General features: G+C 40.4%; 1 protein-coding gene across 1 annotated transcript in view; it reads right to left on the bottom strand.

Annotated features, from left to right (window-relative positions):
- The window catches only part of TULP4 (TUB like protein 4), an 84702-nt gene that overhangs the window by 43770 nt on the left and 15834 nt on the right, over positions 1-25098 (bottom strand). Inside the window, exons 2-3 of the mRNA XM_070733780.1 lie at positions 4008-4136; positions 1960-2121 (exon numbers count right to left, since the gene is read on the bottom strand). Coding sequence (XP_070589881.1) covers positions 1960-2121; positions 4008-4136 — 291 coding nt within the window. The remainder of the gene's footprint in view (positions 1-1959; positions 2122-4007; positions 4137-25098) is intronic.

The following is a 25098-nucleotide window of genomic DNA, read 5'->3' as shown; positions in this document are numbered from 1 at the left end:
ACCAAGACAAAGCAGGGAAGTACTGGCAGAGCCAGTCAATCCTCATTCTGAATAGAAAAGGACAATCCATCCTGAATGCTAGCTCCACCCAACATGGAGAAGCTAAGATGATAATAATAATAATAATAATAATTATTATTATTATTATTATTATTATTATTATTATTATTTATTGGACTTGTATGCCGGCCCTCTCCGCAGACTCGGGGCGGCTAACAACAATAATAAACACAACATGTACAATCCAATAATAAAAAACAACTAAAAACCCTTATTTATAAAAACCAAACATACACACAAACATACCATGCATAACTTGTAATGGCCTAGGGGGAAGAGCTATCTCAACTCCCCCATGCCTGGCGGTATAAATGAGTCTTGAGTAGTTTACGAAAGACAGGGAGGGTGGGGGCAGTTCTAATCTCCGGGGGGAGTTGGTTCCAGAAGGCCGGGGCCGCCACAGAGAAGGCTCTTCCCCTGGGGCCCGCCAAACAACATTGTTTAGTCGACGGGACCCGGAGAAGGCCAACTCTGTGGGACCTTATCGGTCGCTGGGATTCGTGCGGTAGCAGGCGGTTCCGGAGGTAATCTGGTCCATTGCCATGTAGGGCTTTAAAGGTCATGACCAACATCAAGATAACTATTAAGAGTGATAGAAATAAAAGGTTTGATGGCATTTGCCATTATAATGAAAATTGTTGCCATTACTGTTGCTATTATAGGAAGTCCTCGACTTATGACTACAACTGAGCACAAGGTTTTTGTTGATAAGTGAATCAAGTGAGTTTTGCCCCATGTTACGACCATTCTTGCCATAATTGTTAAGTGAATCATTGCGGTGCTTAAGTGAGTTATGTGGTTGTTAAGTCAATCTGGCTTCCCATTGACTTCACTGCTCAAAAAAATCACATGACCACAGGACACTGCAATCATCATAAATACAAACCATTTGCCAAGTGTTTGAATTCTGATCATATGACCATGGAAATGCTGCAATGGTTGTAAGTGTGAAAACTAGAGATGGGTACCTCTCGATTCGGACTGGTTCACTTGAACTGTTAGTGACCCGCTGGCGACATCATGATGACATCAACGGACTGGAATGGTCGGAGCCAGTCTGAGGGCGCCACTATCCATTTTTTTGGGGAGGAAATCCTCAATTTTTTTCCTTCTGTGCATGTGCAGAAGCAGAGTTTCCAGCACTGCGCATGCATCGCCATTTTGGTTTTTTGGTTGGGGGGGGGGGTTGAATTTTTTTCAGGTTTTTCTGTACTGTGCATGCATATACCCATGCGGCACAATCACACGGAACAGAAGGAAGTGAACCCAGCGACGAAATACAGTGGAACCCACCCATGGTGAAAACTCACTATTTTTAGTGCCATTGTCACTAAATGAATTGTTGTAAGTTGAGGACTACCTGTACATACTTATGCTGTGATATCTGATGAAAGTATGTTAGTCATAGCATTTGCATGATGATGTCGTTACATCCTTATATTTCTTACTCCTGCCTTTGTTCCTATGGATTCCCATGGCTAGTATTGTATTTATACTTCTTTAAATTGTCTACTGTGGATAATATGAATTGATTTATTTTCAAAGCTTTTAAAATAGCACTTGAGTCCACCAATATATTTGCCAGTTCACGTTCAACTATGAGATAATCTGCTGAGTTCAATGGGGTCAAAGCACACAGTTAGCCATACTGAGAAAGACAGTATTGCCACGGCTTGACTAAATATGTCCACAACTCTCAAGCAACTTCAAACAGATCAAGTTGATGTATACAGGAATGTTTATAAGCACACCATTGGTATTATCCTGAAAGACTTTTTTATTGCATTATAAACCTCAGGAACCCAAATAGATCTAATATCTTCCTGTTTGATGTAAAGTAAAAACCAATAGTTAACAACCAAAGACAAACTGCAATTCTTGCTTTTTGGGGAAAATTACCTGTTGATCATCAGGTGTCCATATGCCACAGGTGATCTGGCTCTCCAGGTTAATCTCTGAAGACCAATGTCTCTGTCCACTGACTGATCCAACCAGCACAAATCCATCTCTGTATGATATAAGTGCTTGTGTTCCATCATGGCTCCATGTAAAATCGCTCACCTTAATGTATAAAGTTAAGGTATTATTTTCACTATGTATTCCAGCCTTTTTTTTAAAGCACACAACATAGAAAAATAATACAGATTCAAATCAATTATCATCCATATTTCCTGAGATCTATAGTTCACAAGATCATCAAATTTCTCTCATAAAAAGGTCCACAAGTAAGCATCTTCAATGCCAATAATTTTGAAAATGCCATCATATTGTATCATTTTATAATTCAAGCCCCGTTTTGGCCAGCAGAGTGCTGCAGAAGGCCATCCAGGCTGAAAACGGGGCCTGTTTTAGCTGCCAGAGGCACCACAGGCTGGTCCTTTGCTATTTCCAGGCCAGCCTTGTGGGCCAAATTTAAGCACCCTGCAGGCTGGAACCAGCCCACGGGCCTTGAGTTTGACATCCCTGTACTAGTTCAACCCCCTTCTCAGGCAGGGATCTATTTTTATTTTCTATTATTATGATGATTGTTTTGTTGCCCTGCTTTATTGTTACTATTTATATATGTTAGCACTATGTACATAACTAGTTGGGTTTAGCAATATATAAAATAGACCAACAATGTAGGCTTACATATATTAGAACCCTATTGCTTTAAGAGCTAGTGTTATGGATTGCCATAAGAGGGAGCCACAAGTGTGATTCACTGTCCCGGCTATTCTCTGCTAGTTTGTCTTTGTGACGCAGTTGTAGAACTGTGTGTTCAAATGATAGTTTAATGTATTTATAAGCTGAGCAAGTAAGCTTGCAGTATTGTATGTGTATAGAGAGTTATTGTCTGATGTAATTGTAGACGGCGAGGATTGTCCTTGATTAAGATATTTGCCAATGTAGTAATATTTTATATACTGAATGTATCTGGATTGTATTACTGAATTATTACTAGTATCTCTGGGCTATCAACTGGATATCTGTAAGACCTCCACATTTCCTCTGTCTATATGTATCTTTGACTACTCAGAGATTACTCTGCATAACAATATACCAGTAATTATTGGATTATAAAATTGTAGTATGTGTGTGTTATGGTGTAATATATATTCTGTATAAGCCAATGGGAGTCTTGATTGTGACAGTATAGAAATAAATTTAATAAGCAACTGATTGGTGTCCTGGTTTAGCAATTAGTTGCTATTCTACTATGTTAAAATCTATAGCCTAAATACCATGATGAGAAATAAAATGTATGAACTCACCCTATGTTCCTGGCCAAGAAATCATTACTGGTAAGTACATATGCTAGGTTTACCATCACAATGCATGCAAAGTTATTGTTGCTTAGAATAGTAATTACTTAATATAAATGAATCTTTTGTTATTCAAAAGTAACAAAACTCAAGTAACAAACTCAAGTAGTAAACGATTCATTGATATTAATGATTGATAAATTATTGTTTAGAGCAGTGTTTCCCAACCTTGGCCACTTGAAGATATTTGGACTTCAACTCCCAGAATTCCCCAGCCAGCAAATGCTGGCTGGGAAATTCTGGGAGTTGAAGTCCAGGTATCTTCAAGTGGCCAAGGTTGGGAAACACTGGTTTAGAGAAAGGTATTAATGACCTGTAGGTAGATCCATATAGACAGCATGGAAACAGCATAAGACTCCAAAACTATATCCAGTACACTCAGCCTGTTGCTCCATTTGTCCTTGTGGTAATTCACCCATAAGCATTTGTTTCAAATTGTATTCCAGAAATAGCATACTGTCCTTTTGCTACTTGCCTCAGGGTAAGCTATAGAAAATATGCTAATTTTACAGGTTTTTCAGTTAAAACATTTCTCTTAACAATTCCATTTCCCTACTTTCCCCGGGCAGTTTTTCCCCTTCTTTATTTTCTTTTCAAAGTCAAGACAATTCCCAAGACCAAAACCAAGTGGTGTTTACTAACCTGTGCTCCACGATCATTCACAAGCTCCACGGACCATCTGCCTTCATACTGAATCCAAACAAATATTCCACCATCAGCATCACAAGTTGCCAGCTTCTGGAAGGGTTCGTTCCATCGCACGAGAACCACCTAATATTTCAGAAAACACAGTATGTTTCTCAAATTTTATTCCGGATGCCAAAAGACAGTTTATTAGAACTCCAATTCTTATGAAGAAAATAAATAAACATTAGGTTTTAAATTAGGATTGCAAAAATTATAAATGTCCATCGTAAACATTCTGCAAGTGAAAAAGCAATTAAGAATATTGATTAATATATATGTAATATAGTTCAACTCTTTCCAACACTTTAAAATGGAAACTAAAGAACTTCTTAAAATATGTATCTTTTTTCTCATCTCAATTATTTCTTCAGAGCTTTAATCAACTTCTTTTGTAAATCCAATAAAAACTCCTTATTCAAGTCAATTTCTTGGCTTGTCATTCATATTTCCAATTTAGCTGGTTCCTGTTTCAGAGTCCATTTTTCAGTACTTCTGCAAATTCTTTATAGTCTAATATTTCTGATGCAGGCAAAAATTTGTTTTACTTCTTTACCTCGTAAATCTTTATGAAGTGATCTTTCACATCACTAATTTCTGCTTTAATGTCTTTGGGACATAATCTATTCATAGAAGCATGCATTATTGCTAAGATTAAAGCTACTATTTTTGTTCCCATTCTTCAAAAATCTCCTGAAGTATTTTAAATGTCACAGCGTTTTCTGTCCTTTTGCAAATTCCAAGGCTGACCAAAGGAGGTTTTTTTCTCCATTTTTTTTCTCCTTTCCCTTTCATCCTGGAATCATTAGTCCCCTCTTAAGTGTTATATTTCTTAAATCATAAAGTCTCAAAAAAAAAATTTGGACTGAGGTTAGACTACACAAATGGGTTCCCATGAAATTGTTATTTATATTACTAATATCTTATGTCAAAAATCCAAATACAGTGATACCTCGTCTTACAAACGCCTCGTCATACAAACTTTTCAAGATACAAACCCGGGGTTTAAGATTTTTTTGCCTCTTCTTACAAACTATTTTCACCTTACAAACCCACCGTCACTGAGATGCCCCGCCTCCAGACTTCCGTTGCCAGTGAAGCACCCATTTTTGTGCTGCTGGGATTCCCCTGAGGCTCCCCTCCATGGGAAATCCCACCTCTGGACTTCCGTGTTTTTGTGATGCTGCAGGGGAATCCCAGCAGCACAAAAATGGGTGCTTCGCTGGCAAGGGAAGTCTGGAGGTGGGGTTTCCCAGGGAGGGGAGCCTCAGTGAAATCGCAGCATCACAGAAACACAGAAGTCCGGAGGTGGGGTTTCCCATGGAGGGGAGCCTCAAGGAAATCCCAGCAGCACAAAACGGGGTGATTTTTGGGCTTGCACGCATTAATCGCTTTTCCATTGATTCCTATGGGAAACATTGTTTCATCTTACAAACTTTTCACCTTAAGAACCTCATCCCGGAACCAATTAAGTTTGTAAGACAAGGTATCACTGTATTCTATTTGTAATGGAATGATGGAATGAGTAGACAACTTTGGGAAAAGCAGGGAAGAGATGTTGCCTGTGAAACAAGAGAGTCAAAATCCCCTAGCCTAGCGGCTTAATGGTAGAGAAGGAAACTTAGGAAGAAAAAAGTGTTAATACAGAGTTTGTACTTTCCAACTTTTAAGGTTCTGTTAATATAGCATTACCATAATTAGAATTTTAATTTAATTTAATTCATTAGACTTCTATACCACCCAATCCCATAGGACTCAGGGTTGCAGCAATAAAAAATACAATAGCACAATAATAAAAAAGAAGTCAAACATCAACAGTAAATAAAACCCCATTATAACTCAAACAAAACCTATTATAAAACCCCCAAAACCAATCTAACAAACATAATAAACATAAGTAAACATAATTCGGGCATGTCTGATGCTAGAGTTCACGGCCCCCAGGCCTGTCGACAAAGCCAGGTCTTAACAGCTTTTCGAAAAGCCAGTAGAATGGGAGCATTGTGAACATCGGAATGGGGGTGAGGGGGAGTTGGTTTCATAGAGCCAGGGCAGCAACAGAAAAGGCCCTACCCCACGGTCCCACCAACCTATGTTGTTTAGTCGACGGGACCCGGAGGAGGTTGATTCTATGTGTTAGTACATGGTACTCACCAGCATTTGGGGTTGCCATGTGTTCTGCCGGGCTCTCTGGTAGGAGCCTTCCGAAAATTCAAGGGTACAAATTTCAGACACATACACGTTTGAAAATTCAAAACAATGTTCTTTATCCCAAAATTCAAAATAAACTAAGCACTCTTTTTGTATTGCAAAGAGCACTCATCCCAAAACAACCGGGTAGTCTGTACAATTTCCCTTAAGCAGTCATTAAGTACTTAGCTAGCAGCTGTGAAGAAACTTCACACCCCTTCTTCTTCCAAGGAAGTGAGACACACACACACACACACACACACACACGTTGCTCTGCTTTGTTTTCAAAGGCGTGAAAAATCAACAAACAAAGTCCAGAAACCAGCAACACAGGATTTCTGACGAACTGCGATCAGATACTGTTCCACAACGGCCAAACCCTCATGCTGCTATTTATAGCAGCAGCCCTAATTACTGGAGCCCCACCCAAACACAGGTGGCCGCTCTTATCTCCTGTAATATGTCCTTACTTGGTCTCTTTTACGCATAATTCTACGCTTGTGTGGATCCAAAACGTCTTCATCCAAATCAATGGAAGATAAGGGAGATTGACTGCCTGGGCTGTGTGCCAAGCCCCCCTCTTCCAAGTCACTCCCACCTTCTTCTTCGTCCGAGGAAACTACACTCTGAACTGACTCTGTCGGCAATAACACAGGCCTGTGATATGTTGAAGTTTCCCCTGCATCTACCTCCACATTCCCTGGGACAGGAGCTGGGCCAGAGCCAACCACAACACCATGTACATAAACTACCAATTGTAGTTTGATGCAATATACCTTTAAGGACTTTGGCTGGTTTGCCATAAGAAGGCGCCAGCACTCTCTCCCAATGATGATGCTGGATAGCTCATTCATTCTTTGCCTTTACCTTGTGGGGGAAGTATATTGTGCTTCGTGCTGTTATGTGCGGTTTGTTGCTTATTTCTGCTTTGTGCTTGTAAATATGTATATATGTAAATAATACTTGTTTAGCATACTAAGTCTGTGTCGTTACTGGCTGTATCACACATCCACACTCTTACCAAAAACTCTGCTCTGTGTATGTCGAAGGACTCGCAGCCTAGCTGCTCCGAGACATACTAACATTATGCGATCTAATAGGCCTCTGGGAGGTGTATGGCAGAAGATAGTCCCGTAAATAATCAGCCCCTAAGCCATGTAGGGCTTTATAAGTGATAACAAACACCTTGAATTGTGACTGGAGACTAATCGTAGTCAGTGCAGCACGCGGAGTATTGGTGTTATATGGGCGTACCGAGGTACACCCATAACAGCTCATGTGGCTGCATTCTGGACTATCTGCAGTCTTCAAGGCTACCTCCATGTAGAGCGTATTGCAATAATCTAAATGGGAGGTAATGAGGGCCTGAGTGACTGTGTGCAAGGACTCCTGGTCCAAATAGGGCTGCAACTGGTACACCAGACGAACCTGGGCAAAGGTCCCCCTGGCCACAGCCGAGAGATGGTGTTCAAGGTTTAGTTGTGGATCCAGAAGGACACCCAAGTTATCAACCCTATTTGAGGGGGTCAGAGCCTTCCCTCTCCCCCAAAACAATGGACAGACAGATGGAACAGTCCTTTGGAGGGAATGCCCAGAGCCACCCGGTCTTGTCTGGGTTGAGCTTGAGCCTGTTGGCTCCCATCCAGACCCTAACAGCTTCCAGGCACCGGCACATCACGTCAACCGCTTCACTGAATTAGTTCATCTAATTAGTTCATGTACTATATTTTTTGGCATATAAGACGCACTTCCCCCCTAAAAGAGGCTGAAAATTTGGGTGCGTCTTATACTCCGAATGTATCTTCTTCCCCCCCCCCCCTTTTTTTCTTTTTCCCCCCTTTCCCCCCCCCCTCCTTTTTCTTCTTTACTTTTCTTTTCTTTTCTTTCTTTCTTTCCTTCCTTCCTTCCTTCCTTCCTTCCTTTTAAAGCTTTTTCCCCCCAGCCTTAAAGAGTTGCTAATGATCTTCCCGGCTTGCAGGATTTTTTCATTGCTACTCTGAAGGGGTTTTTTTCTAGCCCTAAATCTTTGCAGACTTGTTTTCATTGCTATTCCCTCCATAAAAGGTTTTTTTCAGCCCTAACCAGGGGATAAAATAATGTGCTGAAGGTGACCAGATTAAGGATGCTAACCAGATGAAGGTAGGTAGATTTTCCCCTTATTTTCTTCCCCCAAAACTAAGGTGAGTCTTATACTCTGAAAAAATGGTAGTTGTGTTTCCTATCTGGCCTAACTGGGACAGCTGACAATTACTCCAAGTTTGTCTGGTCCTTTTATTTGTTTACAGATAGTTCTCACTTAACTACCATAACTGGCACTGGATGTCCATTGGATGAGTCTACGGAGTCTACGGAGAAGGGCGACATACAAATCAAATCAAATCAAATCAAATCAAATCAAAATCAAATCAAATCAATCAATCAATCAATCAATCAATCAATGTCAGTTAAGCTTCTTTGCTCAATCCCAGCACTCCTGGTTGCAGTCATTTAGGAATTTACTCTGGATAGACCAGAACAAGAAAACATCTCCACAGGAGGGCTGAAACTATTATATTGAGATTGGGTTTAATAATTGTCTCTTGCAGGTCTGACTGAGATAACTGTAATAGTGATACTGTTCCTACTTGAACAGGTGTGGCTAGAGTAACTGCTTAATTTAAGAGCCGTGGTGGCATGGTGGTTAGAATGCAGTATTGCGGGTTAATTCTGTTGACCTGCAGGTTATCAGCAGTTTGATCCTCACCAGCTCAAGGCTGACTCAGCCTTCCATCCTTCTGAGGTCAGTAAAATGAGGACCTAGATTGTTGGGGACAATATGCTGTCTCTGTGAAACATTTAGAGTGGGCTGTAAAGCTTGAGTCTTCGGAGAGGGGTGGCATACAAATCTAATAAATTATTATTATTATTATTATTATTATTATTATTATTATTATTATTGTGAAGCGGTATATATATTAAGTATAAGTGCTATTGCTATTGCTAGATGTTGGTTGTGATACCCACAGGCACTTCATTACAGATGACCAGCCCTGTCCTGGTCATCTACTGGTTCAGGGAGTGCCATAATATGTAAATGATATTCAATTACACATCTCCTTCCCAGGCCAGATAGGAGAACTGGGAAAAACCATGAACAGGTATCTGGTGGATGTGGATGGGAAAGTGTGTGAAGAAATGCAGAGTTTATATCCTTTGACAAACATGAATTCACCCCAAAAAGGACTAACACCTTACTAAGAAAGTTTCCTGTCCGTTTTTGGAAATGTTACTAATTTAAAGAGAAGGTACCTGGCAAGCACCTCGCCTGCTCTTATGTCTCACCATCTTCACCTGAAGAGGATTAGACAGCATGCTTCAATGTAGCAACATATTTGGCACCCACCACCACAGCACCCTCATTTTATTGCATGTGGAAGCTCATAAAGGCATTCCTGCTACATCATTAGCTGGATTTCACAATTTTGCCAGGAACTGAAAGTTATGCAGACTTATATCCACCCTTGTTTTCAAGAGAAACCAGTCAACCAGTCAACTTATTTATTCATTCATTCATTCATTCATTCATTCATTCATTCATTTTATTACATTTGTATGCCGCCCCTCTCCGTAGACTCGGGGCGGCTAACAACAATAATGAACAGCATATAACAAATCTAATGTTTAAAATAATTAAAACCCCTTATTTAAAAAAACCAAATATACACACAAATATACCATGCATAAATTGTATAGGCCTGGGGGGAAAAGAATAGTTCAATTCCCCCATGCCTGACGACAGAGGTGGGTTTTAAGGAGCTTATGAAAGGCAAGGAGGGTGGGGACAATTCTGATCTCTGGGGGGAGCTGGTTCCAGAGGGTCGGAGCCGCCACAGAGAAGGCTCTTCCCCTGGGTCCCGCCAGACGACATTGTTTAGTCGACGGGACCCGGAGAAGGCCAACTCTGTTCTATAACTATGAAGTGGTCTGCAAGTGGGTTGCAAATGCAGACTGAACGAAACCATTCCAGTTCTATATAATAAATTCAAGTGCTGAATTGTAACATAGTTTTTCCCTGTTACTCAATCTCTGTCCATTGGATGAAACGCTTGATCTAATCTGACAGCATATATCCAGGACATCTACAATAGCATTATGAGAAACCTAGTGTAGCAAAAGGAGAATCCAGGAGAATGAGTAGGGAATGGGGCAGCATGAGTGGGTCAGGTGCACATGGGGGGCATTGAATTATAGATGTGGGCAGTGTGTGCATGTGATAGCACAAGCTTTCGGCACCCAGAGGAAAAATAGGTTCGCCATCACTGTCCTAGGTTCTAGATGCAGGAGATTAGACAGAGAGATTGTGGGAAGCAGTGGCAAATGTACATACAGTATAACCAAAATGGTTTGCCAGCTGCATTTGAAATTTGGGGGGAAACTTTGCAGCCCTGAACCGCCACCTGCCACACCAGACTTTCAGCAACAGGAAGAAGGTTCCTCATCCCACTGCCTCACAACTTGCTGCTTTAGACTTAAATAAGTCTGGGGAGTCTAACGTGGGCCACATTCCAACTTTGGTGGTGTCTTTCATTTCAAACTTGTCTTTGTGGAGATACCTGGCCATCTTTGCAGGTGAGTAGGAGATATTACACTTTGTGGTTTTTTTGCAGGGATGTGGGGTGGGTGAAGCAAGGCTGAAGGAAAAATAGTGTAATGCAATGTCTATACCTTCGGAATAATTTGATTTTATTGAGAGCTGCCTAGAGTTGTTTGACTATTTAAATATTTTAAATAAAATAAAAACATGCAGGCCAGGGCAAAATATTATATGGATTTGGATCTTTACAGAGAAAATACTAGTTCAGGGGGAGGGGGAAATCAGATTAAGAAAACAACTCTGCCTCAGTCACACCAGATACAATTGGAGCTGGACAACTGCTTTGAGAGCCTTTCAAAACTCTGTTACATGACCTTACTAGCATTAAAGCTATTTCCAGAAATCCAAGTGATTGTTGTTTCCTTGAGTTTGCCACCCTTGGCTTAACAGTGTCACCCTCAATCACGAACGCTTTTACTTTTGCTTGCATCAAGATTCCTGAAAGCTTTCTGGTTACTGTCACCAATAAGTAGGGCATCTAATCTATAGGTAGCAGAGCTAACAGCACTGAAGTCCCTATTACAGTGACGGCGAACCTATGGCACAGGTGGCACAGGTGGCATATGGAGCCATATCTGCTGGCACATGAGCCATTGCTCTAGCTTAGCTCCAATGTTTATTAATTTTATTAATTTTATTTATTTATTTATTTTGTCCAATACACAATGAGGGTTTTAGTGGGTATATATCTATATGCACATATTAAAATACATGATGAAGGTTATAGAGGAGATACTCATAGTAAAATATATTTAAGAGATAATAGAAAAGAAGATATAGGAATAGAACATATCAATGAAAGAATAGAAGAGATATAGGAATAGAAAAAAGGTACAGGAGATATAGGAGAGCAATAGGACAGGGGACGGAAGGCACTCTAGTGCACTTGTACTCGCTCCTTACTGACCTCTTAGGAATCTGGATAAGCCAACCGTAGATAATCTAAGGGTAAAGTGTTGGGGGTTTGGGGATGACACTATGGAGTCCGGTAATGAGTTCCACGTTTCAACAACTGTTACTGAAGTCATATTTTTTACAGTCATCTGTGTGTGCCAGCCAACTGATTTTTGGCTTGCCCAGAGGCTCTGGAAGAGTATTTTGGCTTCCAGAGAGCCTCTGGGAGGATGGGGGAGGCTGTTTTTACCCTCCCATGGCTCCAGGGAAGCCCCCAAGGGGTTGGGGAAGCTGTTTTCGCCCTCCCCAGGCATTGAATTTTGTGTATGGGCATTCACGCATGCAATAGTGCGCACACACATTCTTTCGGCACCCAAGGGGGAAAAGGTTCACTATCACTGCCCATAGACTCAAACCAATCTCAGATAATTCCTCAAGATGAAGAAGGCTCTGTCATCTCAACTTGATTTGCCCACCTGGCATTCAATCCCAAGCAAATGTATGCCATTTTACACAATTTGGTAAATTCCTCATTATGGCACAGCAGATAATTGCCCTGCTCAATGTTTAGTAACACAGGCCAAGTCACTTTAAACAATGCTACTGAGTAATATTTCCTTTTCTTCAAGACTTCCTCCTGCCTTTCAGAACAGTTTCAACCTGTGCAACTTGCTAAAGATTCCCTAAAGCAGAGATCCTCAAACTATGGCCCGTTGGACACATCCGGCCTGCCCACACACTCTATCCGGCCCACCCAGTGGTGGGATGAAGCCCCTCCCCTCACTTCCCAACCACTCTTTGCAAGGTTGGCTTTTCCCGCCGCCCTCATTGGCCCTCCTCCAGCCTATAAGACCTTGCAGATTGCAGCCGCACATCTGTGAACTTCAGCTCATTGCTGCCCACACTTTTGCTGACCACCTCTTGTAAAGGTTGGGTGGAGGGGCATGAGCTGGGTGGGCAGGGAGGAGCTGGTGGAGTGGTTATACTGGTCGGTGGACTGATAGACAAGGATAGAGCTTTGAGAGCTTTTCTTGGGCTTTGCAGCAGCTGCCTAGTCCTAGGTGGGAGGGAGGAGACTCTGCGTATGAGAATGCCTTAAACTCTTTCCAGGCTTTGTTTGTTCTATTCTTTTTTTTAATGAGCCATTTTAAGGAGCCTGAAGCTGCTGCTGTAATGAAGTTAGGCAAGTGGCAAGAAAGTTTGCGCTTTTTTACCCTTGGGCGGGGGTTTCTTATTAAGTAAATAGATTCTTTGGGTTGAGCAAATACAGCTTATGAAGGAAAATGGTAAAATGGACTGCTAAATTGGCCACACCCAACCAATCACATGACCACCTAGCCACGCCCACTCAGCCACATGACCACCTAGCCACGCCTGCCCACATGGTCCGGTCCCTCAACAGTCTGAGGGGTTGTGAATCGGCCCCCTGTTTAAAAAGTTTGAGGACCCCTGCCCTGAAGGAAACAATTCCCTGGTGTTGAGCTTAGCACATGGTAGAATATAGACATCCATCTTGATTTCTTGGACATATATGTACCTCTTTCAACAATATAGAAGTGTTGCTGAGTTTTCCCAGGATGTTTCTCTGTTTCTAGTGTAGTCTACATCCCTAGGATTTCTTGGTGGTCTCCAGTCTAAAGGCAGATCATATCTGAACGTACAAGGGTCGCCCAGAAAGTAATACACCACATTTGTTTTCTCAGCCTATACTGTAATAATGGTACGAATATGAAACTTTAGATATACATTATTTGAATTGTCAGGAGTGCATGTGTAAATTCTGAATTTCTTCAGAAAGATAGCATAGCTGCAGCAATGTTTCAAAATGGGGCTTGTAAGTGATGTATGTTACAAGCAGTGTAACTGAATTGTCGTCATTGAATTGTCGTCATTGAATTTCTCACTGCGGAAAAAGAAACTGTTGTGAACATCCACAAACTTTTGTGTACAGTTTATGGAGAATCTGCAGTCGACAAAAGTCGCATAGAAATGTGCGTAGAATAGTGCAGAAATGGCTTAGTGACCAGAACAAGGAGTGGTATGGACAGAGCATATACACCCTTGTGTCTTGCTGGAGGAAGTCCATAGAACGGGGCGGAGATTACATGGAAAAATGGGGAGTGTAGAAGAAACATCATTCTTTCTTGTGTGTAAAGTTTCATTGTGTTCAATAAATAATTGTTGAAGGAGAAAATGTGGTGCATTACTTTCTGGGCGACCCTCGTATTTGTTTTTTTTTAAGGCAAGCTAAGGTGTAAGTTACCTGCTGTGAGTGTTGACTCTCATATTTTACAAATTAAATATAAAACTGTTCTGTCGAGCTCTCTGGTAGAATCCTCCCAAAAATGCACAGATACAATTTCAGACACACACACCTTTGAAAATTCAAAACAATGTTCTTTATACCAAAAATGCAAATAAACAGAGCACTCTTTTTGTATAGCAAAGCGCACTTGTCTCCAAACAAATTGGTAATTTGTACAAGTCCCTTATCAGTTCTGTGATACTTAGCTTGCAGCTGTGAGGCAATTCACAGTCCTTCTTCTTTCACAAAGTGAAACACACTTTGCTCTGGGTTAGTTTCAAAGCGGGGGGAAATCAGCACACAAAGATCAAAGTCAGCAAAGCAGCCATGAAACACAAGGATCACATAATCCTCCACAATGGCCAAACCCACAGGCTGCTATTTATAGCAGCCTCACTAATTACCACAGTCCCACCCAACCACAGGTGGCCTCATTTTCTTTGATAATAATCTCTTAGTTGTTGTTGCCTATGCATCGCTCTCCCTCTCCGCATGCCTGGCTGTATCATTAACTCTTGTTCTGAATCCAAGGAGGAGCTGGATAATTGATGTCCTTCTGAGCTGTCTGCCACACTCTCCTCCTCCCTGTTACTCATGTCTTCTTGGTCAGAGGAGCCTTCATCATCAGATTCCACGGGGGGGGGGCAAAACAGGCCTGCAGCATGTGGATGTCTCCCCCACATCCACAGTCCTTGGGGCAGGAGCAGGGCCAGAGCTAACCACAACAAAAACTAGTAAAGAAGAATTTATCTTTCTAGGCTTAATTATTCAAAGGGATGGTAATTGTAGTTATGGAAGAAAAAGAAGTCTATTACTTGGAAGAAAGGCTGATCTAGTCAAGATATTAAGTACACATCCCAATGGCCCCAAAAGTACATCTGTCAGGACTTGTAACTTGTACATGATGTGGCTTGTAACCCACTTGGGACATATGAATTTAAGTAGAGACTTGGTATTTCTATTTCTCACTAGCGTTTTGTCAGTAATTGAATTGTTATTACTTAGCAGAATCTTGGGAAGCACATGTACATCTTCACCTGTTCACATGTTTTTCATTCTCTTTTTGTGAACTCCCGGGAATGTTTCAAGGTTACCTTGACTGAGAAAAAAAAACATTGCTAAAACAGAACCAAATATAGCCTAGAAACCCAACAGTGGAACAGGCAATTCTATTGTGTTCCAACACAGAGTAGCAAGTTAGGCTTAAGAAATAAGACAATACAGTGTTTCAGGAGTCCAAAAACAAAAGAGTTCACGGTTTCTAGTCATTACATTGGATGTGGAGGTGGGAAATGTATTACTCTTATGCAACTGTACCTTAACTCGTCAAATATTCCTTAACAAATAACTCATGGCACATGATAAAGCATGGTTGACCATAATGGAAATATTGCATGCGATCCTTCTTGCACATTTTGTTTTTACAGTCAAATGCTAAATTAATCATTTGTTGAGAAATACTCTTTTTGTCCTTATAAATGTTGCATGGGCTTTAAAATGTGTTTTAAGATTTTCTCTGTTTTATTGCTAGGATGTGGAAGGAGCAGGTGAAAACAAATCACTGAATCACAACAAAAGCAACCCTCTCTAAAGATTTCTATATCTATTAAATATAAATCAGGAGCAGTTCAGTTTTGCTGCCAATGTGGCATTAAAGATAGAAAGATGAATAAAGGTTAACCAACATTTAAACTGCTCTTTAGTTATAAAGGTCATCAATAAAACAGCAATTACCAATTGTGATTGTTATTAAAGCAACCTGGGAGAATCCCAAACAGGTAATCCCAAGCCTCTTTTAGGAAAATCTAAAATCATAAAATATTAAATAAAATAATAATCAAGCTATAATTTTATATAGTATGTCCCTGGTTCATTTATGACACTGTCTGGAATTCTATTTCAAGCTACATCAAAAACTCAAATCTCTTTCCTGTACAAAAATTCTTTCATTCTGCTAAGCCTTTCATTGTCTGTAAGTTAAAAGTCATAAAGACTGTTAAAAAGCAACAGATAAATAGTCACAAAATTATTATTATTATTATTATTATTATTATTATTATTATTATTAAGCTATGGAAAGTTGTTGTTGTTGTTGTTATTAATAATAATAATAATAATGGCTTACAACATGTGAAATAGAATACAATTCTGAAATCTAATAAAACTAAAAACAGTCTAAAAACCCAATTTAATTTAAAAACAGTCATTTCCAATCAACATACATTCATTCATAGACAGGGGCTGATTAGTATCACCAGGTCTGTCGGCACAAGTGCATCTTCAAATTCTTACGAAAGTTAAGAAGGGTGGGGGCCGTATGAATCTCTGGGGGGAACTGATTCCAGAAAGCCGGTGCCCCCACAGAGAAGACATTGTCTAGTTGATGGGATCTGGAGAAGGCCGACTCTGTGGGACCTGACCGGTCGCTGGGGGTCATGTGACAGAAGGTGGTTCCGTAAGTAATCTGGTTCAATGCCATGTAGGGCTTTATAGGTCATAACCAACACTTTGAATTGCATTCGGAAACCAATGCAGCCTGCTGAGTGTTGGAGAAACATGGGCAGTTTGATTTACTTGGAGTTACAGTGATCCCTCGATTAGCACGGTCTCGATTAGTGCGAAACGCTGCAACGCGGTTTTTCAAAAAATATTAATTAAAAAATACTCCACGGTTTTTTTGCTATACCACGGTTTTTCCCACCCGATGACGTCATACGTCATCACCAAGAGTCACTTCTCTGTCTCTTTCTCTTTCTTTCCTGTCACTATGCTTCAATCATTTTCTCATTTCTCTTTTTTCTCCCCTTTTTTCTATCATTTCTCTCTCTCTTTCTTCCTCTCTCACACTCTCTTCCTCCCTTCTCTCTCCCCCCCTCCACTTGCCCACGAGAAGAAAAAAAGCAACCTCTGCCGGGCAGCTCCCCTTGTGCCCTCGCTTTGTGCCTGCCTCTTTTGGGGATTTCTTTTTCTTTTCTTTTTTGCGCTGGCAGCGGGAGCTGTTGGGGAGGGCTCTGCCGGGAAGGCCTCTCAGCTGCAGAGCCGAATGGGGGCGGAGGCAACAGCGGAGCCCGGCGCTGGGGCCATGCGAGGCTGTTCATCCAGGGGGGCGTGGACTGGCAAGTCGCCCTCCTTTCTCTCTCTTTCTCAAGATCGCTTGCCGCTTGCCGCTTGCCTATTGCAGCGAAGGAGGAGAAGCAAGGCTCCAAGCTGCAAAGCGGCAAGCGGCAAGCGATCTTGGAGTTTCCCCTTTGCCTGGGCGGCAGGAAGACCAAGGGAAGGTTCCTTCAGCCGCCCAACACCTGATCCGCTCCGCAGCGCGGCAGCAGCGAGGAGCCGAAGATGGGGTTTCCCCTTTGCCTTTACCCCATCTTCGGCTCCTCGCTGCTTCCGCGCTGCGGAGCAGATCAGCTGTTGGGCGGCTGAAGGAAACTTCCCTTGGTCTTCCCCGCCGCCCACACGCAAACTCCACCATCTGCGCATGTGCGGCCATGAAAAAAATGGCGCACATGCGCAGATGGTGGTTTTTACTTCCGCATCCAGTATAACGCGGAAATCGGTTAGCGCGGGAGGTCTTGGAACGTAACCCCCGCGCTAACCGAGAGATCACTGTATATTGTATTGTTTAAGTGTTCCCTTCATTTTTTTGAGCAGTGTATATAAAAGAATCACAGAATACAGTGTTTCTGGGCCTTAACTGAAGAAAGCAGAATTGAAACCTTGAATTGTTAGTATGGTCAGTTTATATGTTACCCATCATCTAGGGCAGTGTTTCCCAACCTTGGCAACTCGAAGATATTTGGACTTCAACTCCCAGAATTCCCCAGCCAGAGAATGCTGGCTGGGGAATTCTGGGAGTTGAAGTCCAGATACCTTCAAGTTGTCAAGGTTGGAAAACACTGATCTAGGGAATGGAGTAGATAATTGTCTCCAGGAGTAGAAGCTGTTACTAGAGCACCAATCGTTAACCTGTAGAAAATACTTAAGATAAAATGATACCCAGGAAGTCACAGCTTTATTATTGATGTTTGAAGGGAGGGGAAAATCAAACCAGATTTTACCATAATGATCTTCCAGAGAAAAGAAAACCTAATGAATGTATTTTCTCTTTCAAATGTCAGCGCAGTCAAATACAGTTTTTATTATACAAAAATGCATGTCATCGTTATCAAAGCAATACTGTAACTACATTTCTGAATTTTGTCATCAACACTGTCACTAACCAGTGTAAAAATATAGTCAACTTTCCATCATAAGAAAAGGAGAAACTATACTTTTAATATTTGTAAGTGGCTGCTAATTTTTTTTTACAAAGCTGATTCTAGAGATAACTCTTCAGGATAGGCACACAGGGATACATGGCAGTGATTTTCCCAGATATGCCTGACTTGTTTCAGAAAAAGGAGGCAGCCTTTTAGACCTTTTTGTGTTAGCATACAGATCAGTGAACTGATCATCTGCTTCCTACCAAGCTTTTATCTGTCTTTTTGTTGTGTTGATGCCTTATAGTAGGCTTTAAGGATAGTCTCTGCAAAGTCAGATTATCAGGCTATTTTATAAAAATCAATCATTTCCACAAGGGCGGGGAAGGAGAGAGCAGCACTGTTTACATAACAATAAATATTCCCTTTGTGCTTTGTGTGTATGTGCCTGTGTGCTTAATGGAAATAATAAAAAAGCTAATAACAGCTGTAGGCAAGGAAATCAGCAGATAGGGAAGTTCGAATTCCACCTTATAGGCAGAATTTCAGTCGAATCAGAAGCATTTCTAGTAATTGTAAGACTATATGAAGATCTATTGAAACTAGTACACCAAGATGGCTTACTGAATCTCGAAGAAACAAAACTGGTCTATAAGAAAAACCAAATGAAGAATGGAAAAGAGGCAAGGCAAAGCATTACAGGGCCAGTAAGTTAAAAAAAATAATAAGCTAGCCGGCAAAGCAAATAACAACATCTGGCAATGGCTAAGGGCTTACCCTGGTTATACTAGATTGTGCCTTAAGAACAAATGCATACATACTAAGCCAGAACTGAGAAAGAAGTGGACCACCTAAATAGCTGATGCAAAGAGATTGCACAGACTGACTACAAGCAGCAGTATGACAAAGTAATAACAATGGTGTGCAGCAAAAAAATATCACTTGCTTCTCCACCTCCCCAAAATGGAAGATACGCTTCACGTTGCTGTAGCAAAGCTCTCATATCTGCTGAAAAATTAAAAACAGACTGTTTCCTTAAGGCCAGAGCAGTGTTTCTCAAATAGTGGGGCAGCCCTCCCTAGGGGGGGTGCAGAGCAATGCCGGGGTGTGTGACCCCAGGGAACGTGCTTTTTTTTATTGCAGGGAGTAGGGATTTTTTGGACAAACAATAGCAGGCAGCATAGAGTAGGACAGTGTTTTCCAACCTTTGCTGTCTGGGGAATTCTGGGAGTTGAAGTCCAAATATCTTCAAGTTGCCACGGTTGGGAAACACTGGAATAGGAGATATGAAGTGCATATAGCAAGCCCTTAAGAGACAGGGATTTAACAGGGATGAAAACAAAGGAGGAGAAAGATGGAGGTAATGATGGAAAGTCTCCCAAAAGCTAAGACAAGGAAATATGGTGAAGGGCATGTAGCACTTGGTTTCACAGTGACTATGGTGGAGGACGAGGAAAGACCGGTATGTGAGAGCTGACAGAATGAAGCTAAATAAATTAAGGTGTCACTTAAATACATTACACTCCAATCAACCTGATAAGCTCAATGGAAACCACTCAAAACTCGATTGCATAAAATACAGCTTCAGCAACAGCAAAATGCCTGGAATGCATTACCTGACTCTGTGGTTTCTTCCCTAACCCCCCCAAAATTTAACCTTAGACTGTCCACAGTCGACCTCACTCCAATCCTAAGTCTGTAAGGGGTGAGCATAAGCACACCAGCGTGCCTGCTGTCCCTAACCTATTGTCTATTGTCCTAATTTACCTGTATCTACTTTGCTAATGTTTATGTTTATACCAATACCTGCTGTCTTGTACATGTTTGACAAAAAACAAATAAGTAAAATAAATAAATAAATAAATAAATAAATAAGGTACTTAAGAGGATTCTAAAATGTTGAGAACCATTGCTCTATAGAACATGTATTCTCTTAACACCTCCCCACAAATAGGCAAAGCAAAGCAGTTAAATTGATTTTAAATGAGCTTCCAAATATGTCATTTTTCAGCTGAAAAGATCTGGCTCTCTTCTGGGTAGTTTTCTTTTTGCTTTCTGTTTTTGTAAATCTAGTATTAGATGCAAGAGTCATATTCTTCATCTTTAAAATGAGGTAACTACCATATGGCTGCTTGCTAAGCTATAATTTCCACCACCAACCCCCTTAAATGTTGACTGAGATTCTGGCAGCTCTTTAACCGTTTGATTTAAAATATAAACAAACAACTCCAGCAATCATCCATCTGGACTTTTTTTTTAAAAAATGTGTGTTTTCTAAACCAAATCCTCCACAGCCAAAAAAGAGAAAGTGTGAAGCAAGAGGGTTACAGCACATCTGATAATCCATTTGAAGAATTGGGAATATTATTGCCCTAAAGACATTCCAGGTGACATCTGAAGCATCTCTGGATCTGGGCCAGCCCAGAAGCAGACATATCAGAGATGCCATATCAATTCGGGACCATGATGCATGATGATTTGAGTAAAGAGTATATTATTTTTTCCCTGTATTTTGTTTTGTTTTATTTTATTCCTCTTTGAATAAGAGATTGGATTAAATTAAAAAAATGAAAGAACACTAATGTTAGAAGGCTCTGACCTACAAATTTGGCTGGCATGCCTTTTTATAGGATGAATAGCAATAGCATTAGCATTTAGATTTACATAACTCTTCATAGTGCTTTTATAGCCCTCTCTAAGCAGTTTACAGAATCAGCATATTGCCCCAACAATCTGGGTCCTCATTTTACCCACCTGGGAATGATGGAAGGCTGAGTCAACCTTGAGCTGGTGGTGAGATTTGAAATACTGAACTACTGCTAGCAATTAGCTGAAGTAGCCTGCAGTGCTGCACTCTAACCACTGCACCACCCTGGCTCTAAAGCTATACGCTATACTCTAAGAAAAGTATAAAGTCCACCAATATTTCCATATGGTAAATGATTTAGCTTTACTAGATAAATGGTCAAAGCAATGGAAACTGCAGTTTAATGTTTCCAAATGTAAAATAATGCACTTGGGGAAAAGGAATCCTCAATCTGAGTATTGCATTGGCAGTTCTGTGTTAGCAAAAACTTCAGAAGAGAAGGATTTAGGGGTAGTGATTTCTGACAGTCTCAAAATGGGTGAGCAGTGTGGTCGGACAGTAGGAAAAGCAAGTAGGATGCTTGGCTGCATAGCTAGAGGTATAACAAGCAGAAAGAGGGAGATTGTGATCCCCTTATATAGAGCGCTGGTGAGACCACGTTTGGAATACTGTGTTCAGTTCTGGAGACCTCACCTACAAAAAGATATTGACAAAATTGAACGGGTCCAAAGACGGGCTACAAGAATGGTGGGAGGTCTTAAGCATAAAACGTATCAGGAAAGACTTAATGAACTCAATCTGTATAATCTGGAGGATAGAAGGAAAAGGGGGGACATGATTGAAACATTTAAATATGTTAAAGGGTTAAATAAGGTTCAGGAGGGAAGTGTTTTTAATAGGAAAGTGAACACAAGAACAAGGGGACATAATCTGAAGTTAGTTGGGGGAAAGATCAAAAGCAACGTGAGAAAATATTATTTCACTGAAAGATACTTGGAACAAACTTCCAGCAGACGTGGTTGGTAAATCCACAGTAACTGAATTTAAACATGCCTGCGATAAACATATATCCATTGTAAGATAAAATACAGGAAATAGTATAAGGGCAGACTAGATCAGTGATTTTCAACCTTTCTTGAGCCGCGGCACATTTTTTACATTTACGAAACCCTGGGGCACATTGAGCGGGGGGGGGGGGTGCTGCTAAAAAAAGTTTGGACAAAAAAATTCTCTCTCTCTCTCTTCCTCCCTTTCGCTCTATTTCTCTCTCTTTCTCCCTCTTTCTTTCTCTCTCTCTCCATCCCTCTTTCTTTCTCTTCCTTCCTTCCTCTCTTTTTTGCTCTCTTTCTCTCTCCCTTCCTACCTCCCTCTATGTCTTTCTCTCTCTCTCCTTCCCTCCCTCTCTTTCTCTTTCTGTTGCTTTCTCTCTCTTTTGCTCTCTTGCTTTTTCTTGTTCTCTTTCTCTCTCTTGCTTTCTCTCTCTTGTTCTCTTTCTCGCTCGCTCACTCTTTCTTTCTCTCTCTTGCTTTCTTTCTTTCTCTTTCTTTCTTTCTCTCTCTCTTTCTCTCTCTGTCTTCCTTTCTTTCTCTCTCTGAGCTTCGCGGCACACCTGACCATGTCTCGCGGCACACTAGTGTGCCGCGGCACACTGGTTGAAAAACACTGGACTAGATGGACCATGAGGTCTTTTTCTGCCGTCAGTCTTCTATGTTTCTATGTTTCTAAGGCACTACATTAGAAATGCTTTAATCGAGGTCTGGAGAAAAATCAAACTGCAAAATTATATACAGACCCCAAATTGGCTATCCACATTGTAGATATATTGTACATTCACCAAAATTTCATGCAATTAAGAAATGTACAATTACTAGATGAAAAAGGAGATTTTAAAACAAGCATCTCCCCCTAAAAAGGCTGTCCAGAATAAATCAGAATGTATCAGGAATATGCTTAAAATGTAAAATGACTCTTGGGACATATTATGACATGTGGCGGGAATACCACAAAGCAAGTGATTGATTACCGGGGCAGGGGGAAATAAGACAATGGTTGGAAGAAATTTTAGAGATGAAACTTAATTTGAAACCTGAGCTTTCAAAATCTGCTAGGAATAACCATTGATAAATATGAAAAAATAAAGTATATTTAATTTTGCATATCTATGGCAAAGTAAAGATGTCCCTACAGAGGAAGAAATTTTATTCAAAATTTTGTCATGTGCAGAGATGGACAAACTGACACTAGAGTTGAAGGACAAATCGGATACAGATTATTTTGAAACCTGGAATAAATTATATAACTGGATGGAAAAAAAGAAGACCCACTGATTGTCTACTAAGTCTTTATATTTCCAAATCTTATCTTCTTGTACTAAATTTGGGGGAGTTATAGCTTCAATCGGAGATATCCATTCGGGCATGACTAAAACAGGACTTGTAGGAAGCAGGCGTGGTTATGGAGTGGTGGCAATATACACAAATTAAGTCAAGGTTTCATAAAGATAAAACAACATATATACTTAGAAAGGATAATAATATACTAGGTAAATTATTAACAACAGATCAAAGAAAACTGACTGGAAAAACATATAAATTTTTAATTAATTGTAAAAATATAGAATGGATATTAAAGGATAACATGATTAGTTGGTGTAGAAATTTAAATAAAGAGATAGATTTAAATACCTGGGAAAAGGCATGGACGTATAACTGGAAAATAACAAAGTCAACTGCTTTTAAAGAAAATCAGATTAAGATGTTTTATAGATGGCAACTTACTGGAGTGAATATCCCAACCTGTAATACATTCTCCAGACTTTGCTTGTGGGATAACCCTGTGATATAATTGCAAGCCAGGCACCTGAGTAACCAGATAGTGATCACGTGACTGTAAGGATGCTGTGATGGCTAAAACTTCAGAAACTGGTGGTGTGTCCTTCCCCCCCCCCCCCAGCACCACAGTTTTGAATGATTGCTGAGCAAATGGACATAAGCCAAGGATCACCCATATGTTTGAAGTGCTACACAGCTGTAAAAGGGTATTTTTAATAGGAGCCGGAAGTATGATTCGGCAAGGGATGAATGTCCATAACATCAAACAATTTCTCTAGAATAGTTTACACTTATCCCCTTTGTTTTCGCATTCCTCATCGCTATCCTCCTCTTTGTAAAAGGAAACAGGAACTGCTTGTTAACAAATCACATACTGCTCCATAAGAAATCATACCCATATTTTAACATTTCTGCCATCAGCTATTCTCACACCCTGGCTATTTTTAAAATTCTCGCTGCATTTATGACTTCCTTTTTATCATTTTTATTGGATGCTACAAATTACTGAGTTTGTTCCATCTCTATCTTTTCAACATATCACTACTTATTCCCATATAAATGTCTAAAATAGTCCTTTTTACATTATCTCGCTTCGGTTTCATTCCAAATGATTTCATCACTTTTATTATTACTTCCAATCACCCTGCTAGATACTTGCTTATTTTTCTTCACACTCTTCCCCAACAATTTCCTGTCCCCCCTGCCACAACTCTGCACTTTCTCTGTCTCTTTTAAGTGTAACCATTCCTTGATTGCTTTGATTAAATCCTCTGCCATTGTATTTTCCTGTACAATGAGTCTCTCATCGTGTTTTGCAGCATTCACTCTTATCTTTTAAAATAATCTTTATTAATTATTTACATGAAGAAAAAAAGAAATGCCATTTATTTTCTTTATTCATTATTCATCGGTGGTGATATCAAGGTGACGATCTTTTCACTGCATCATCTGGACCAGGTTTTTGGCTTTCCATAAAGAACAGATTTTTCTTACCTTATGATTTGTTTTCCCTTCAAAGAGCTCAAATACATCTTTAACCAGGAAAGAAATGGGCTCATGACAGAGCAGGTTTGGCTCATGGATGGACAATCAAATGCAACCATTTGTTGAATTGCAAAGTTGATACTGAGTAGCCTTTGGCAACAATCCATCTATTTAATCAAAGCATTCCTAATACAGTATTTCATTTACCTTGTATGCACCTATACTGATCTCATTTTCTTTTTGACTGCCTGTTAACGTTCAACCCCTGCTCCTCTTGGTTACCATACACAACAGCTGTTATTGGTTTCTGTTACAATAAGATATTTTGTAAAACAGACGGTAGAATTGCAGAAAATCTGCTAGCATTTTAAAACTGTTTCTGCAATGCATATTGTTTTCCATTTTTGCAGCAAAATCGTTATTTCA

Source organism: Erythrolamprus reginae, chromosome 1 (assembly GCF_031021105.1).
Source record: "Erythrolamprus reginae isolate rEryReg1 chromosome 1, rEryReg1.hap1, whole genome shotgun sequence".
Taxonomy (NCBI): Eukaryota; Metazoa; Chordata; class Lepidosauria; order Squamata; family Dipsadidae; genus Erythrolamprus; species Erythrolamprus reginae.
The sequence above is the reverse complement of the archived record's forward strand: the minus strand, read 5'-3'. Positions and strand labels throughout refer to the sequence as shown.